Genomic DNA, 17,207 nt, shown 5'->3' on the forward strand with positions numbered 1-17,207 from the left:
CACTTCTGTTACATGTTTAGATCTAAACGTGTATAGTATTGTGTTTAACAACTAAACACTTATGTCTTTACATGTTTTATATCTAAACGCGTTTAGAAATTAAACACGTTTTACTGTAAAGTGCAGAGTTATCTTCCCGGAAATGACACACATATATATTTGAACGTTAATTTGAGCGGCTATGTAAACAAAGAAAACGCAACAAGCTAAGGTGATGTATCAGTGAGAGTTATGACAACCCAATTCAAGAGATAACCATGACGAAATAGTGAAATACGTGAAAGGGCATCTTGTTGCTGCAATACATTAAAGGTTTGTTTTCTTCTTCTTTGCATTAATTAACCACGATGAGCAACGTAAATAAAGTTGACTTGGGATATCTTGAATTCGTTCATAGACTTGCAGGAGAAGAAATAATATTAAATGTCATTAAAAACATCTATATTTATATCTGTGTAGTTTCACTAAAATTTGAACAATTTTTTTTTCTAAGTAATGTAAAATATCAGTGATAGTGTACTTTTTCTAAAATCTGGCTTTCTTTCCTACAGGCACCGTACGTAGTCCAGATCGAACTCAAAATACACGTATCAGAGTATCTGGTGTCATCTTCAAGTGCAATGTTGTTGTTCCATAATCAACACTTTGAAACTTCATTTGTTGAAGACTTCTGTGTTAATTCGACAGTGTTTACAATTATCCTCGTGCATTCGAAATGGGTTACTTTCTGGCAGTTATTGATGGGATATAGATTATAATATGTGGTGCTTTGGGACTTGCTGAAAGTTCATTAAATTTGATATTTTGTGATTGACATGAGGAAAACTCTGCAGCCGATTCAAAATATAATGATTATAATAAATATATATATAAATATACATTTTGTATTTTTAGTTTAACAATTCTTTAATAAAGCCTTAATTTAGAAATATTCAATGAAGTTTTGATATTAAATTGTCAGCTTAATATTATTTTCTTAATAATTTTGAAGATTAAAAGTTTGTTATATATGTGTACGTTATAAATTACATGTATGTGTCATTCTGATTGAAATGTTGAGACTAATCAAATCTATTCAGTTTTATCTCCTACATTATTTGTGTAAATTAAGTACATGTACATCGCACAGTGACCATTGCATTGTATAATTAAATACATATCCCATCGTTCAGTGGCTTTATGGAAAATAATTAATATTGGTTACATATTTTGAAAATTTTGACAATTATGCGCATTTAAAAAACATATACTTTTTGTGCCTAAATTTACGAGAGTGTTTTGTTTTTCTGCAGGTACAAATTAAACTTATGATGTGTTTAGATTTTAAACACATCTGCTGTTATGTGTTTAGAATTTAAACACTTCTGTTTATGTGTTTAGATATGTTTAATTTCTAAGCACACAAGTGTTTAAATTCTAAACACTTTCTAAGACATGTTTAGGAATTTTACATGTTTAGAAATTAAACATATAAAAAAGGAGGTGACAAGAAAGTGTTTAGAAAAGTGTTTGAATTGTAAACACATTTTTTACAGTGTGTGTAAAAGAGTTCAGGGTCCAACAGTCGGTGCGAATTATGTGGATCACTTGAGATGTATAGACATAAATTTCTAAATATAAATAAATATAAAAAATCAAAATATTATAGGCAGAGGCGAACTTAAGAGTTTTAAAGGCAACTTTATGAAATATTATTTGTATTATAATATTATTTCTTAAAACAAATACAATTTATGCGAAAAATGTAAATTCTATGACAGTTTGTAATATAATATGATGATAATATGATACGAGGTAGTATATATAATATATTATGTAAACATTTGGCGTGTGAAAAATGCGATCGATAAGCAAATATTAACAGGATAATAAAAAGAAGAGGCTCTGACAGTAGAAAGATCGCCGCCCACTCACAAGGTTTTCCCGGTGTCTCGTGAACTTATCACTAGGGCGTGTAACCCTAATACTAAAAAACGTTACCAAGTTATCTTTGATCGATATTGTCACCAAAAGATAAGTAAACCTTTCCTCTGTGACTTTAAAGATTAAAGGTCAATTACCGTTAGCGTCAGTAATCTAAATATTATCGCTAGTGACATAGGAAAAACAATTCATATGATTGAATAGAAACTATAGCATATATATAGTATGAGCAAGATTTTTTGGTGTTCAGTAAAGTTTGCAAAATGATTGAATATCTTAAATAGCAATGTAGACCAGAAATGTTTTTATGACGAAAACAAGCAAATGATATATTATAAACTATTTTTATAACGAAAATTATTCAGATCTTTAAAAAAAAAATCATGTTTTAGGAGGGTAAAATCCCCATGTAATCATAAACATGTAGCAGATCTAGAAATCGAAATATATTCGACTTAAACATTTTTTGATGGACAGATGTTTGTCGAAATACAAATATAGATGTACGAATACAAGACAGTGTTTAAAAAATTAAAAACATCAATTCGGTGCAATTAATTGAATACATTTTCAATTAAAAATGTTAGCCAGTTAAGAATGGTAGTCTTAAATCAGGATGTATATTGAATAAAACACATCGCAACCATTCATTTCCGTTTTGGTGCATTTAATATTCATATAGGTAAAATATCGGGAAGTTTTATTGCAAGAACTCACATCTTTCTCATTTGACTTGGTAACCGTTATCACATACGTAGCTCGTACTACTGGCCCCTGATTTAGTACTTTCTAACATTCTTGTAAAACATACGACCGCAGTGACATCCTGGTAGATCACACAGATATCAAAACCAAACAATTATAAAGTGCAATGTTCAAACGATATAAAAGCTATAAAGGGTACTTCATTCTTATCGTTTAACACCCTTCTATCTATTCCTGAATTAATGATTGACTCTAAAACGAAATTTTTTCATGGGGTACATTACTAAGACGACTCTTTTGTGCTATTGGTCCTCTGTAAATCATATTTCTACTACTTTACTCTGCTGTCTATGGGATCGTTAAAATTCGTAGAGGGGAGGGGGGTTCGATCTGGATTGCTTAAATTTTGCAGGTTCATATGGACGTAATTTTGTGTATTCTCTTATATCTACGAAAGGAAAAATGACTTTGAAACTATAGTTTATTGATTTGTGGAGGATATTAATTCGTGGATAAGAGGTGCCCATGAATTCCATGAATACGGAGTCGCAATGAAATTGAAATCTAATGATTCCACAGTTTAATTACCTGTCAAACTTGCTATATATTTTCAATGCAAACATTTTTAAAACTTTTTTTTGGTAACAAAAATAGAGATTACAATATTACTTCTGTATTTACGAATTGGCAATTGCATAGTATATTAATAATGAAACTTAAGGAGGTTGGATCCTGTCATCAAAAGTAATGAGAATTTTTTATCAAGTATATTTTAAGAATCTACACACATAGCTTAATTAAAAATCAAAACAAAAAATGGGGGTCAATGCGCTTCTTTTGATGCTACAGAGCATTTAGTTTGACCTTTTTGCACTGTAAATACTTTTTACACATAATCAATTTTTAAAGTTTTTCTTCCAATAATATTTATTCAAATAAATTATGGGAACAAACACAGTCTTATTTCATCTTGAATAGACACATTGAAATTTGTCACAACAAAAAAAATTTCTAATTACTTTGCATGTTCAATTATTTGACCTTTTTGCACTTAAAAATATCATTTTACTGACATTAAAATTTTTAACAAGCAATAAAATCATTTGAAAGTAATGACATTTTACTGAATTTAAGAAGAATGGTTAAAAGTATCTTATATATTCAGATAAGGAAATTAAAAGTGGGGGTCTGTGATGTTAATTTTTAGATATTACTAAAATATTGCTAAGTTTAAGCTTAAGTTAGGGCTATTTTTTTTTCTGAATTTTCGAAATATATTTGCTATATTTATCAAATATGATGATAGAATTCATGATAGTCTATTTGATATATAATTTAGGACCAGCATAAAACAGTTCACGGCACAGAATAACTTTGTGTGCAGGCTGCATGGAAAAATAGGAATCCAAACTTAACATACTTTAAATACTTCGAAAGAGAAAAAAATGATCATTTTCTTCTAAAAATCCATCCGCCACAAAATATAGTTCCTCACTTAATGCTTTTGGTATGGAATTTAAGGATGGAGTTTTAACTGAATATCGTTTAATTGGTTTTGTAGAATCCAAATTTGTTGTAAGAACTAAAACATTATGCAGAATTTTTGAAATATAGATTAAGACAAAAATCTACTCAAACGCTCAGGAGCGAACCTCGTTAAGATCCCTTTCCATTTTTGACCATGAGTCGATTTTTCAGTTCAGTTTCTTTGCTAACCGTATTTTTAATAAGTCATCTGAATCACGTACTGTAATATCTGTTTTCAACTGTCGTCGTGCTTTGTTTAATTATCGTGCGTGGGCGTAAACTTTTGAATATCTCCAGTTTCTGCTCTAGAACCATTAACTAAAGCCAATTTCATCCAAATTTTATATATAGCATCCATGGGTAAAAGGGAACAAAGATCATCATGAATTTTATGGTATTTTCCTCCCTGGATCCCGAGGAGTGGGACTAAAACCATAAAAATAATGCGATCCTCAGTTCATGATACTCAGGTGACTGTCATGACCCATGGGCCTCTTCTTATTTTTTCCAGACGTGTAGAATTATGTCATTGACATGTGGAATGTGCAAGCAACATTTTAAAAACCAGCACGGGTTAAGTATACATATCTCAAAAATGCATCCAAGCATAGTTTGTGGAGTATGTCAGAGAAATGATTTTAAAAATGAACATGGACTCAGCATTCACATGTCCAAAGTGCACCATCAGGATAGCCATTCCTCTGGTCGGAGAGAAACAGAGCTTTATTCAAGAAAAGTTCCACAGCATGGCCATTATCATAGCAAAGATAGAAAAGATGAAAAACACAGTGCTCGACAAAGACCATCCACTGCTGGCGGTCACAGAAAAGATGGGTACCAAGGAAGATTTACAACCACCCACAGTCCACATGGCAGCGCTGTAAACGAGAAATGTAAATCTTATAGTGGACCCGAACGAGAACATAAAGGTGATACAAGGACATGGCCAAAATCAGTGCCACCAAAATTCGGAGAAATTCACAGAACAGATACATACATGTCAGAACATGTCATCAAGGAGGTTGCTAAAGTTGTACAGGCTTCCCCTCACACTGTTACTAAACCACAGGAGAAAGCAGGGGGACGAGGTAAACCAAGGGAACCGTTGCTTACTGAAAGGTCACCTTCATCGTTGTCAAGTAAGAAGAATCAATTGTGAATTATCATTTGTGAAAGATGAATTCTTCTCATATTTAGTATATATAAAAATTAATGAAATTTTCACAGATTCAAGAAGGCAATATTACTAAGTGATGGAAACAATCAGATTAAATTTGTCTCTCTTATTTTAAGAGCAAGGTCAGGTCAAGGTCATTTTCTTCTTCCAGAGGGCCGTTCGAGTGATGCAACTGAGTAAAATAATGTAGCTAAAACAGATAACAGCTTTCTTCTATTTTTCTCAAACTTTTAGGGAATAGTATAGTTTTATACTTTGAATATTTCATTTAGTCAGAAACCAGACAAGAATCCTTCCTTAAACTATAATGTTTAATTTTCTTTTTTTCTTTTTTATAAAATTAGCTTGATTTTAATATGTTTTTATGTATCTAATGATTTTACTAGTATTAACTACAAATTCAAATTATTTCAGACTCGACACTGTCATGTCTTGCGTCGGATAAAAGTAAACTTCTAACAATTCTAAAGGCAGGCATCATATGCCCAAAAGAAGACAGTAAACTACGAGTGGATAGAGTCAATGTATTTGTTCAGAATTTAGAAGAAACGATTTCCAGGGTTTCCGATTTTCCGTTGGAATTGTTTAAATCTGGATCTTACTACGATAAAACCAAGGTACTGAACAATTGTTCAATCATATTTGAAGTAATAAGGCAAACATACTAGTATACACCTGATAGATCTAGAGTCATGAATATTCATGGAATTTAAAAAAAATAGAGTTATGACATTGGAACACAGTCGAGTCTCGTTATTTCGGACGCTTATGTTCCCAAGCAAATCGTCCGGATGAATGTACACTTGACTGGAGCTGCCTTTATAAATTTAATTTTGTTCCCTACAAATTTTGTCTGGAAGAGGAAACTTCCGGATTATTGGCCTTCGAATTGTAAAATGAAACTGTGTATTTAGCTTATACCATACCTTTATGCGATGGTAAATATCTAAAAAAAAAAAATACATAAAATAGTTTAGAATAATAGTCACCAATTGCTAAGTCACCATTTTTGCAATATGTTCATGTGTACAGCTAAACTTAGGTGTGGAATGCTTTTTCATTTGTATCTTTTTTTTTCCAGATAGACTATGCCGATGAGTTTGATTTCATGTTTTACCCTAAGGCCAATTTTGAAGCTGACTTTACAAACTGCCCACCAGGTTTCTGTAAAATAAAGAAAGGTCGAACAACTAGTCAGGATTTTGACAAGATGTTCAATAAAGATGGTTATCTCGTACCCGATTTTTTTAAAGAAAAGATGTTCCAAATTTTTAAAAAGTGTATTGAAAGTCCTGGTTTCCGAGAAGGCAGAAGAACAAAAAGTAAATATTTCCCATCACATATTGAAACAAGCAATAGTTTTAAATACTGCTTTTGCTTGATAACGAAATTTGCTTACATTCACTCTGATTGCACCACAAAATATGCAGTAAACCTTTCCAACAAGTATAATTTTATGGACTTCATATTTAAATTCCCTATATCCTAAATTCCTTTGATCCATTTAAAAAAGGTGTAATATTATTTGTACATAACCGACTTTTGACTTCCTTATAATCAGGGTTTTTTTTTTATTATCGTAGATATCTTTATCAGCAAGTGTATATATATATATATATATATATATATATATATATATATATATATATATATATATATATATATATATATATATATATATATATATATATATATATATATATAAAATTTATTTATTTATTTATTTAAATATATACATATCTCCTAGGAAAGCCGCGTGCTCCTGAAAGTCCTGCTTTCACTGTGTTCTATGACCTACAACTTCAAGGCAAACCTCCAATCGACATAGATCTAGTCCCAGCCATAAGAGTGGATGGATGGCCCTCGAATTTTAGAAAACTCCATGCAAAATGGCTTAGTGATGACCACGCTAAAGAGGCGATGAAATGCTTTCACGCTGTCACGAAGACGTTTCCAGGAAGTAAGGGAAATATTACATATTTTGCAATATTGCGTCATAGTATTTAAATTATAACATTAACATTTTTGTCTATTAAGACAAAAGAAATTGTACTTGAGATATATCTTACTTTTTAATACATTTTTGTCAAGAAAACAATAGAAATCAGATTTCCTCAATATATATATATATTAAAGAACGCTTATAGAAATCAAGATATTTTCATGTACCAATACAAAGTTTACACCATTTGCATTACAACGTATTACAATGCATTGCATTACAATTAACGAATTGCAGCCGAAACTTTTTTTTGACTGCTTATACAAATATTCTCTCGTCTCCAGAACAAGCAGATGGAGGTCTTCTTTGGAGGGTGTCATTTTCTCATGCAGAAAAGAAACTGATTAACCACGCTGATTATACAGACAAAGGTGTCCGTAAGACAATCTTTAAAATTTTAAAGAAATTAAAAGAAGACATCAAAACTGATTGTCCGGGAATTGAAAAATTCTGCAGTTACCATCTTAAGATGTTTATGCTAGGATTTTTCGATAGACATAAAGACTTCTCTGAGAAAAATGAGGAACTTTTGTTCAATCAAAGTATAAAAGAACTTGTTAAATGTCTGCAGTCAGGAGAAATTCGGAACTATTTCATTCCTAGTGACAATATTTTGAAATATGTACCAGACAATGAAAAAGCTCTTGTTGCACGAAAACTCAGTGAATACATATAGTTTAATTGGTTAGTCGGGAAATGTTGACGATAACCATATTAAGATCGAGTGGTGAGAAAGTTAAATTTTTTATTTTTCATGAATTTCAATCGATGAACTACATGTTGTACACTATCCTGGGTGGTCGTTTGTTAATTGCATAATATATCTTCAATGAAGTCCATTTATAACCACTTTACTGATAAACGTGTATATTATTTGTAGCTTTATATATAATACATATAGATTTTTTTAAAAAAATGGAGATTTGTAAATGTTAAAATGTACCTTTTACAAAGCTTGTAAAAATAATTGTATTTGTATTATGTTAATTTTTTCCTTATTTCTTTTCTTTTTATTTTTGCCATTTTTTATGTTATTTTTTCATTATTTTTAGATTATTTTTTTCTCTTTAACTTTGTGTATTTTTCTTCTAAAATGATTTGACTGAAGCGATATATAAGTTGAACAAAGATTTTACTGTTTATTTAAGTATGTCTGTCCTCGAATTGATTTTATGAAGTTCAAAGTTAATTTTCAAAAGAAAATTATGCTACATTATGCTACAATGAAACAGTGGCAGTCCTGTCCAAGTTCTGTTCACGTACATTCTAATCATTGAAAACCTAAGCCATTTTTATTCTCCTAATGAAAATTTAAGTTAAATAAAACATGTAGTGTTTTATTTTTTGTTGCATTTTTCTTTGTGCATAATTATGGAGTGTATACTTGGGGTATATATTAAATGTCATTGAAATATATCGAAATCTTACTGTTTTCCTAAGAAACTGTCTAATTAAAGCATACATTTTTATAAATCATATAACAAAAATCATTTCATGGATAAAAAAAATATAAAGTCACCATTTGGAATTGGAATTTTATTAGGTCAAGGTTTAATTTTGTGTTCAAAACGTGCAATTTATCTGATCAGTTTTTTCAAATATGAATCAAGATTTTGTTTCTTCATGTAACATTGAAATATTATATTTGCATTAAAATTTTGAAAAAAGGCGTAATTGATTAAGTATATTTCAGAGAGAGAGAGAGAGAGAGAATGTAAAAAAAAATCTAATAATTAGTTGTTTCTTTTTTACTGGCTACCTGCAGATCTGTAGCTGGCTGTTCTGAAAAAAATTGGGATGAAAGACGAGACAGCTGTACAGATAAACCAATTGGAAAGAGTGTATATATAGGTGCGCAGGTTTCGTGATTTATTTCTACGTGTATTTCAGTTACCATCTCAAAATATTAGTATCTGTGTTCCTAACTAATTTTTAATATTATACGTCACTATAAAATTTCTTTACAGCTTTTGTTACATGTACCCCACCCCACCCCCACCTATTTTTGGGCTTGAGATTGACACCATCAAAATCCCCCCCCACCCCACCCCCACCCCATTTATTTTCTGATCATTCAAAAAATATAAACCATAACAAATTATGAATATATTAATCTATTTTCTTGCATAAGTAAACCATCGGCGCGGATAATGTTAATTTTTTATTAGGAATAAGAAGTGTTTGTTTGTTTGTTTGTTTGTACGTTGTTTAACGTCCTTCGAGAATTTTTCACTCATATGGAGACGCCACCACTTGCCGGTGGAGAGCTGCAAATTTTGTCCTATACTCGGCACTTACGGCCATTGAGCAGTGAGGGATCTTTTTCGTGCCAGCACCTACTGCGACACGGGACCTCGGTTTATACGGTCTCATCCGAAGGACCAGTCTTCACGCCCCGCAGTGGGATTCGAACCCGCGACGTAAGGATCACCTCCTTACTTCGCGACTCTAGAGCAAATGCTCAAACCACTGCGCCACGCGGGCGACTGGAATAAGAAGTGAAAGGGGTGTTCAGTGGCAAAATTATTATGAGCTTGAAGCTACTATTATCATTATCTGAGCTTAAATCATACAAGTCCTTGATCATTCGAAAGACAGCATGACTGATTCCATAAAACAAAATTTATCATGTAAGTATATTTCAAAAAGAACTTTTATATACTTATATCACATCCATGCAGTACTTTGAATTTCATATTGGTTTTTGGCGACTTCACCTCTCTTAAATAGAATTCCAAAATAATCAATGATTTTTTTTACAATCTATATTACGATAACAGCTAACAAACAAAATATGCACGATTTTTTGCCATGCGATTAAAAACGAAAGCGATCAAATCTTAAAGCCGTATATGACGTACCTTAGCTTAAAAATAATATCACGAGATTTGAGTAAAGATACATGTATAAACTAGAGGAACTGTGAGCAATGAGCTAACAAAATGATACCCCCGCCTTTTATATGTTTAAAATGGCAAAGTCCATATTTTGCAATGGGAGATCCAAAATATGTGTCTAATCAACAAGTAAAATAGGAGGTGCATAATGGCACAGTGTAATAAAGATTCTGTGAAAGTCTCATTAAATTTTATTCAGTGGTATAGGAGGTGTTGCGGATAAGAGATGGGTACCCCTCAATATTATAGAAAGAATGGCAGTGTTTTATGTTGTGCATTGGAAACCCGAAATATGTGTCCGATCAAAAAGTAAAATAGGAGGTGCACAATGGTACTGTGTAACAAAAATTCCGTGAAAGCATTATAAAATTTCATTCATTGGTATAGGAGGATTTAAGGATAAGAGATGGGTACTCCCATAGCGTAACGGATAGACGTACGTACAGACAGACGAACGTGCGGACAGATGCTGTAGACAACATTAAGATTAAAGTAAGAAATATAGGCGTATAGACATGAAGTGTGATTAGATTGTTTGTACATGTAGTAGTGTATAGAGAGTTGCTAGGTAAAGGTAACTGGGGATGAATTTCCATTGTACTCCATCTTCAGCAAGTTTTTGGTGTACATTTTCTTCATGTGATGCTCTGGTGATTTCCTTTGATGCAGATTGAAAGGTTGTTGCAATATCTGAGAACGTGATACTAGGCATGATACTAGGCAGTGATTTCCTACTAATAAATATTCTGAATGCAAGAACAAATGAACTCTGTACAGGTTTGGTACTAACTCTAGGTGTAAAGCTCGAGATGAGGCACATGTAAAGAGGCATATGCATGCTTTAGAATCTTCTCCCAATTTATCTTGACATAAAGGGGTCCTGCAAAATCAATGCCTGTCACGGTGATCGATCTCAAAAAATCCACAAACAATACAAATATGTGAAGAGGGCATAACACAGACTCCTGGAAATTCCAGAGGTGGGATCAGGTACCTGGAAGGAGTAAGCATCCCCTGTTGACCTGTCACACCCGCCGTGAGCCCTATGTATTGATCAGGTAAACGGAACTATCCGTGGTAGTCAATTCAGTACAAAAACAAAGGCCTAACAATTGGTATTAAATAAGTCAGCCAAAATACGATCCAATGATAGGTTATATATTATAACAACCATAAAATTACGAAAAACTGACTTTAAACGACGCTGTTGAAATCCCTGTAACATCAACTTATCATTGAGTAGCCTACCTCGCTTTAAAAATTGATCGTACTCAGGGCAAGTTCTTGAGTAATTTCAATATATCCGGAATAAGCTGTATATATATATATATATATATATATATATATATATATATATATATATATATATATATATATATATATATATATATATATATATATATATATATATGCCGGTATACATTCTATCAATATTCTATTCATTTGCATTTTCTACTGTAATGAATATTATTTAATTCCTTGAGAAATATACATCAAACATATGCCTGTTTTGAAAAAAGATTTCCCTCATCATGGTTCAGGGACATCTTGTAGTAGGGTTCCAATATTCCCAATAAACCCTTTCAGGCATGGACTGTGAAATCTGTGGTATTGAGTAACGGTTTAGTAGTAAGAGTATCAGTGACGGATTTACGGGGAGTGCACCATGCTCCTGTAAAGACGAATAATGACCCCCATAGAATAATGACCGGGGGTCATTTTTCGACTTTGAATAATGACCCCCGGTCATTATTCAACGGCAAAAAATGACCCCTGGTCATTATTCGACGTCGAAAAATGACCCTTTTGCCCGTAGAAAAAGTGTCATCACCATAAAAACCTGCATACCCCACGTGAAGAAAAATGAAGAAAAAAGTTTTAGGGGGCAAAATAAAATAATAAATCAAGAGACTTGTTTGGCCAAAATGCTCACTTGAGCTTCATTGGGAATAAATCGATGATATATTGATCTCATTACATTATACAATCATTGCTGTTTTTAAGGTAAATTCAATGATTCAGAATTTAGTGAAGTTAAAGATTTATCGAGTCCAAAGGGCGAGGAGAGCATTGTTTTTCGATGATGGAAAATCACTGATCGTCCTGACAGAAAAAAAGCAATAATTGTTTTATTATATTATTCAATGATTAAATTGAAACAAACTGATTAAACAGACATGTCAAGCTTCTTGTTTACATTTGCTCAAGTCCTAACCAAACACAGTGAAAGAATAGCATTAACATAAGCATAACCAGTATTAATTTTGCATTTGAAATCTAGTTTTGGAGCAATGTAGAAAAAACGAATGTCAGGCATAGCATCGAAAGGGGAAATGGCGCATTATAAGAGGCAAAAAATACTTTTAATTAAAAACATCTTTGATGGACCCCTCAAAAAGTTTATTGATGTAAGTGGGATTTTCTTTTACTCTACTGTATCAAAAAGTTGGGGGTAGGACAACCAGACTTGCAATGACCATTTTTAAGCGAAAAAAATACGTTCTAGGAAATGGAAGGGGGTGGACACCCTATCCTTGATTCTATGTGCCTGAATGTATGTTCATCTTGTTCACTCAAGTAGGAGAGATTTTTTTAACTATACTGTATAAGAAAGAGGGGGTGGTTACAAGACTTTCAAAGAACATTTTCAAATTAGAAATTGCTAAAATTTACATTCATAAAAGAGGGAACAATCCCTCCCTCTTCTCCGATTCTTTGTGCCTGAATATTATGTTCACCTGAGTAGAATTCAGATACAGGTGAAATAACTTTTCAGAATTGTTTTCAATCCTTTTTTAATTCAATGTAGGAAAAATAAATCCTTATACATGTATTCACCTTGAAGGTCAATAAAATAGTCTGTCTTTAATTATAAATTGAAAATATTAATCTACTTCAATATACACTGTATTAAAAATTTTTCCATAGTGATTTGACAAATGTATCACTGTTTTAAAGTGGATTAAAAAATATTCCTCTTACATGTATGTAACTATTCTATTCTCAGACGACCATGTTAACAGACTTGAATGTAAATTTTACTGGGATTCTCCTGTACGTATATGCTTGAAAAGAAATTCCCATAGAGTAGACCACTGTTTATAAATAAAATTGAATGCACATTTTAAGATTGTATAATAAATATTTAGTTCCCAAAAAATACAAGAACGAAGAAAGGGTCTATACCCTATTTACAAGAAGGCCAAGGAAGATCAAAGGAGAGCATCCCTACTGTAAGACAAGCTGTATATCGATGGAAAGCTATATCTTGATGCTGGACATGTTACTCCGGGTGAACCTAATTCAGAAAGGGCAGCAAGAGGACCAAGAAGAGGTGGTACATGTAGGGGGAAATAGAGGTGTCAGGAGAGCCAAGATGCATTACGAATCATAGGATGGAATTTACACGGAGGTTCTGACAACAAATGGAAAGATAAGAATTTGAAAAAAATTTTGTGTACGTATGACGTAATTTGTCTATCTGAATGCTGGATTGAAAAGGATTGTAAAATTGACGATCCGAATTTTAAAGCATTTGTTTTTCCAAGGAAAACCAGATCTACTCATGGTGGGGGAACAATTATACTTATAAGAAATGACTACACTCCATATATTTCCTTTGTTGAAGCTTTGTATGATACGATTATATGGCTAAAGATAGATAAAGAATGCTGTAATCACATTAATGATATTTACATTGCATTTACTTATTTTCCTCCTTGTAATTCAGTATTTTTTAAAGAGAACGACATTGATGTTTTTGTTGAATTAGAGAAGCAGTTTAGTTATCATATGTTGGTTTGTGATGTTTTTATATTTGGTGACTTCAATAGTAGAACAAAAACTTTGCCTGATTTTATCATGAACGATGAGTTACATGCTTCGATGAACAACGCACTACAATACAGACCTGACGATCAGCTGATTGCTAGGGTCAACCCAGATCTGGGCGAAAACACCGATTCGCATGTTTATTAAACCCGTAGCATTTTCAAATGGAATCCTACCTATAGTGAATTATGCAAAGATTTTTTTAATTCATTGGACGACATTTGTAGTAATGTGAACTTAAATGAAATTTCAACTCAAAGCGATCTGGATAATTGTATTGCAAAAATTACTGATATGTTTAATGTCGATATTGGTAATTTTTTTCGTTTAAATATAATTCATCATCACCCTAGAGCTCCTGGCAGTAGGTCAAAGCATTCTACTTGCTTATCTTCAAACGATAAGCCCTGGTTTGATAAAAATTTAAAATCCCTTTATAGAGACTATACCATAGCTTTACATACATTTAATAGCTGTAAAAATATACAAAATCACTCAGATTTGGTTAACAAAAAGCGCATTTATAAGAAAGCAGAAGCAAAGCTAAAAAGATTGTACAACCAAGAAGAAGGTAATAGGTTAAACATTTTGAAGAAAAATAACCCCAGACAATTCTTTGCCAAAGAAACTGGGGGGATAAGCCGAGCCATATGCCTACATAACGATCAATAAAAAATCAATAAATTCATTTTACAAAAATTTCACTTTTTGTTGAATTAATGTAATGCTTATTACCATTTGCATATAAATTTGACAAAACCTGAATACTGTAACAGCGAAAATGATTCTGATTAACACAACAAAATAGCATCACGCTCAATTTTCACAGAAACTGACATAAATTGGATGATATAACTACATTTTTTAAATAGAGTGGGTCATCGTACCATTTTTTTGAGAACGATTAATGAAAGGCAATGGAAAGATGTTGCTTTTTACACTTGCAAAAATTTGGTATGAAGACCCACTCTACATAAAAAATTAAGTTATCTTACTTAAATTTTCACCGTGGTATTAAAAAAAGTCCAAAAACGCTTGCTAAATATAGAGAACTGTATGCTATTTAAATGGAAATGTTAGTGTGACTCCGTGGTCTAGTGGTTAGCGATGAGCTCTTTAAAGGGACGTTTATTGAGGAAAGTGTTCGAGTCATGCTCTGATTTTTTTTTTTTTTTTTTTTTTTTTTTTTTTTTTTTTTTTTTTTTTTTTGATTTTGTTGGTTTTAATTTTGTTTTACTTTATAAAAAATGTCTATAGGAATAACATATTTTTCACTGGAAATAAAATATATACATGTAGTAATGAACTTATTTACAGTAAATTATTTAAAATGCCGGATAAAAATTATAATAGATATTTGAATACTTTTATTCCCGTTTTATTTATTTTAAATAAAAGCGCGTCTAGATCACCATTATCGTTATATACGATGTTAACATTTTTATAATATCTCCACAGTAAGTGTAAACACTCAATATGCAGATTAATTAATAGAAGTCCTTACCCATGTTAGACATTTGTGACAGTAAATGAAAGTCAACTGTTTAGCTTGTTTAGAATATAAATATCATTTTGAAAACTACGGTAAACATTAAAATGCTTAAGTAAATTCGAACAATTGAGAGATTTTTTCCAATAAATGTTCTTGCATAGCCGAAAAATGGGCATGGGCACATGGCTCGTCTTATCCCCCCAGGTTCTTTGATAAAAGATCAAAATCAACTCCAAAAGTATCATTAGAAGATTTTTATGAGCACTTCAAAGGTATCACTGAAGTAGACGAAATTGGTGACTCAAATGTTGCACATGTAAGTGGTGAATGTGTTTTTGATGAACTGGATAAAGAAATTTGTGTAGATGAAATTAAAACGCTATTAGTAATTTAAAGCAGGGGAAATCGCATGGTTAAGATGGTATTTTGAATGAATATTTTATTGAATTCCAGGAATATCTGCTTCCTTTGTTATATAAACTTTTCAACTGTATATTAGATACAGGGGTTTTTTCCCCAAAAAATTGGTCATTATCTGTAATTGTGCCTATTTTCAAAAAAGGTGACAATAAGAACCCAGACAATTACAGAGGTATAAGCCTTGTCAATAATATGGCTAAATTATGTACTTCAATATTAAACAATAGATTATTAGAATGATCAAAAAGTAATGATATTATCACAGATGCACAGTTTGGATTTAAACCTAATTGTGGTACACGTGAAGCAATATTTGTTCTTCATTCTTTGATTACAAATATTTTATCTAAAAGTAAAAGACTATTTTGTGCATTCATTGATTTCAAAAAGGCGTTTGATTCTATTGACAGATCTAAACCGTGAATCAAGTTATCAAAAGTGGGTATCCAAGGTAAATTGTTAAATGTCATAAAAGCTCTGTATTATAATGTGAAATCTTGCATTGTGGTAAATGGTCAATTGAGTGATTTTTTTCTGTAACAATACTGGCTTAATGCAAGGAGAAGTATTATCTCCAATTTTATTCAATCTCTATGTGAATGATTTTGAAATGAGTTTCTTAAAATTTGGCTGAATTTCATATGATCTAATGTCAATGAATCTGTTTTTGTTAATGTATGCAGATGATATGGTCCTTTTTTCTGAAACCATTGAAGGTCTGCAATCACTTTTGAATGAATTATCTCACTATTGCAAAACCTGGAATTTATGCATTAATGTAGATAAATCTAAAGTTTTAATCTTTAGAAATAAGGGCAAAATCAAATCTAATGAAAAATGGTTTATTGATTATCATGTTTGAAATTGTTGAACAATTTACATACTTGGGAATAATAAATTTGCAATGGCGGAAAAACAGCTGTCTGACCAGGGTAGAAAAGCATTGTTTGCTTTGAAAAAAAAACTAAAGGGTTCGTCTCTTAATCATGAAACTTTGTTACCACTTTTTAATTGCTATGTTTGAGGTATTGTTAATTATGCATCAGAAATCTGGGGAACTCATAAAGGGGACAATGCTGAAAAACTTCATCTTGATTTTTGTAAGCAAATACTAGGAGTTAAAATGCAGCTGTTTATGCTGAGTTAGGTAGACTTCCTCTGTTGTATAAAAGAATGTTTTTAATGATAAAATTTTGCAGTAATGTATTAGCCAGTGATAAATGTATTATTAGA

General features: G+C 31.7%; 2 protein-coding genes across 2 annotated transcripts in view; both read left to right on the top strand.

Annotated features, from left to right (window-relative positions):
- The window catches only part of LOC133194003 (zinc finger MYND domain-containing protein 11-like), a 187,921-nt gene that overhangs the window by 29,050 nt on the left and 141,664 nt on the right, over positions 1-17,207 (top strand). The gene's annotated exons all lie outside the window — the stretch shown is intronic.
- Positions 4,686-8,213, top strand: LOC133193608 (cyclic GMP-AMP synthase-like). Its single transcript, XM_061329570.1, has 5 exons — positions 4,686-5,294; positions 5,747-5,949; positions 6,414-6,654; positions 7,080-7,292; positions 7,619-8,213. Exons 1-5 carry the CDS (start codon positions 4,697-4,699, stop codon positions 8,008-8,010), a joined length of 1,647 nt encoding a protein of 548 aa, XP_061185554.1. The 5' UTR covers positions 4,686-4,696; the 3' UTR covers positions 8,011-8,213.

This window comes from Saccostrea echinata, unplaced genomic scaffold, assembly GCF_033153115.1.
Source record: "Saccostrea echinata isolate AGI-Se365-2 ecotype Australia unplaced genomic scaffold, CSIRO_AGI_Sech_v1 ptg000028l, whole genome shotgun sequence".
In the NCBI taxonomy this organism is placed as follows: Eukaryota; Metazoa; Mollusca; class Bivalvia; order Ostreida; family Ostreidae; genus Saccostrea; species Saccostrea echinata.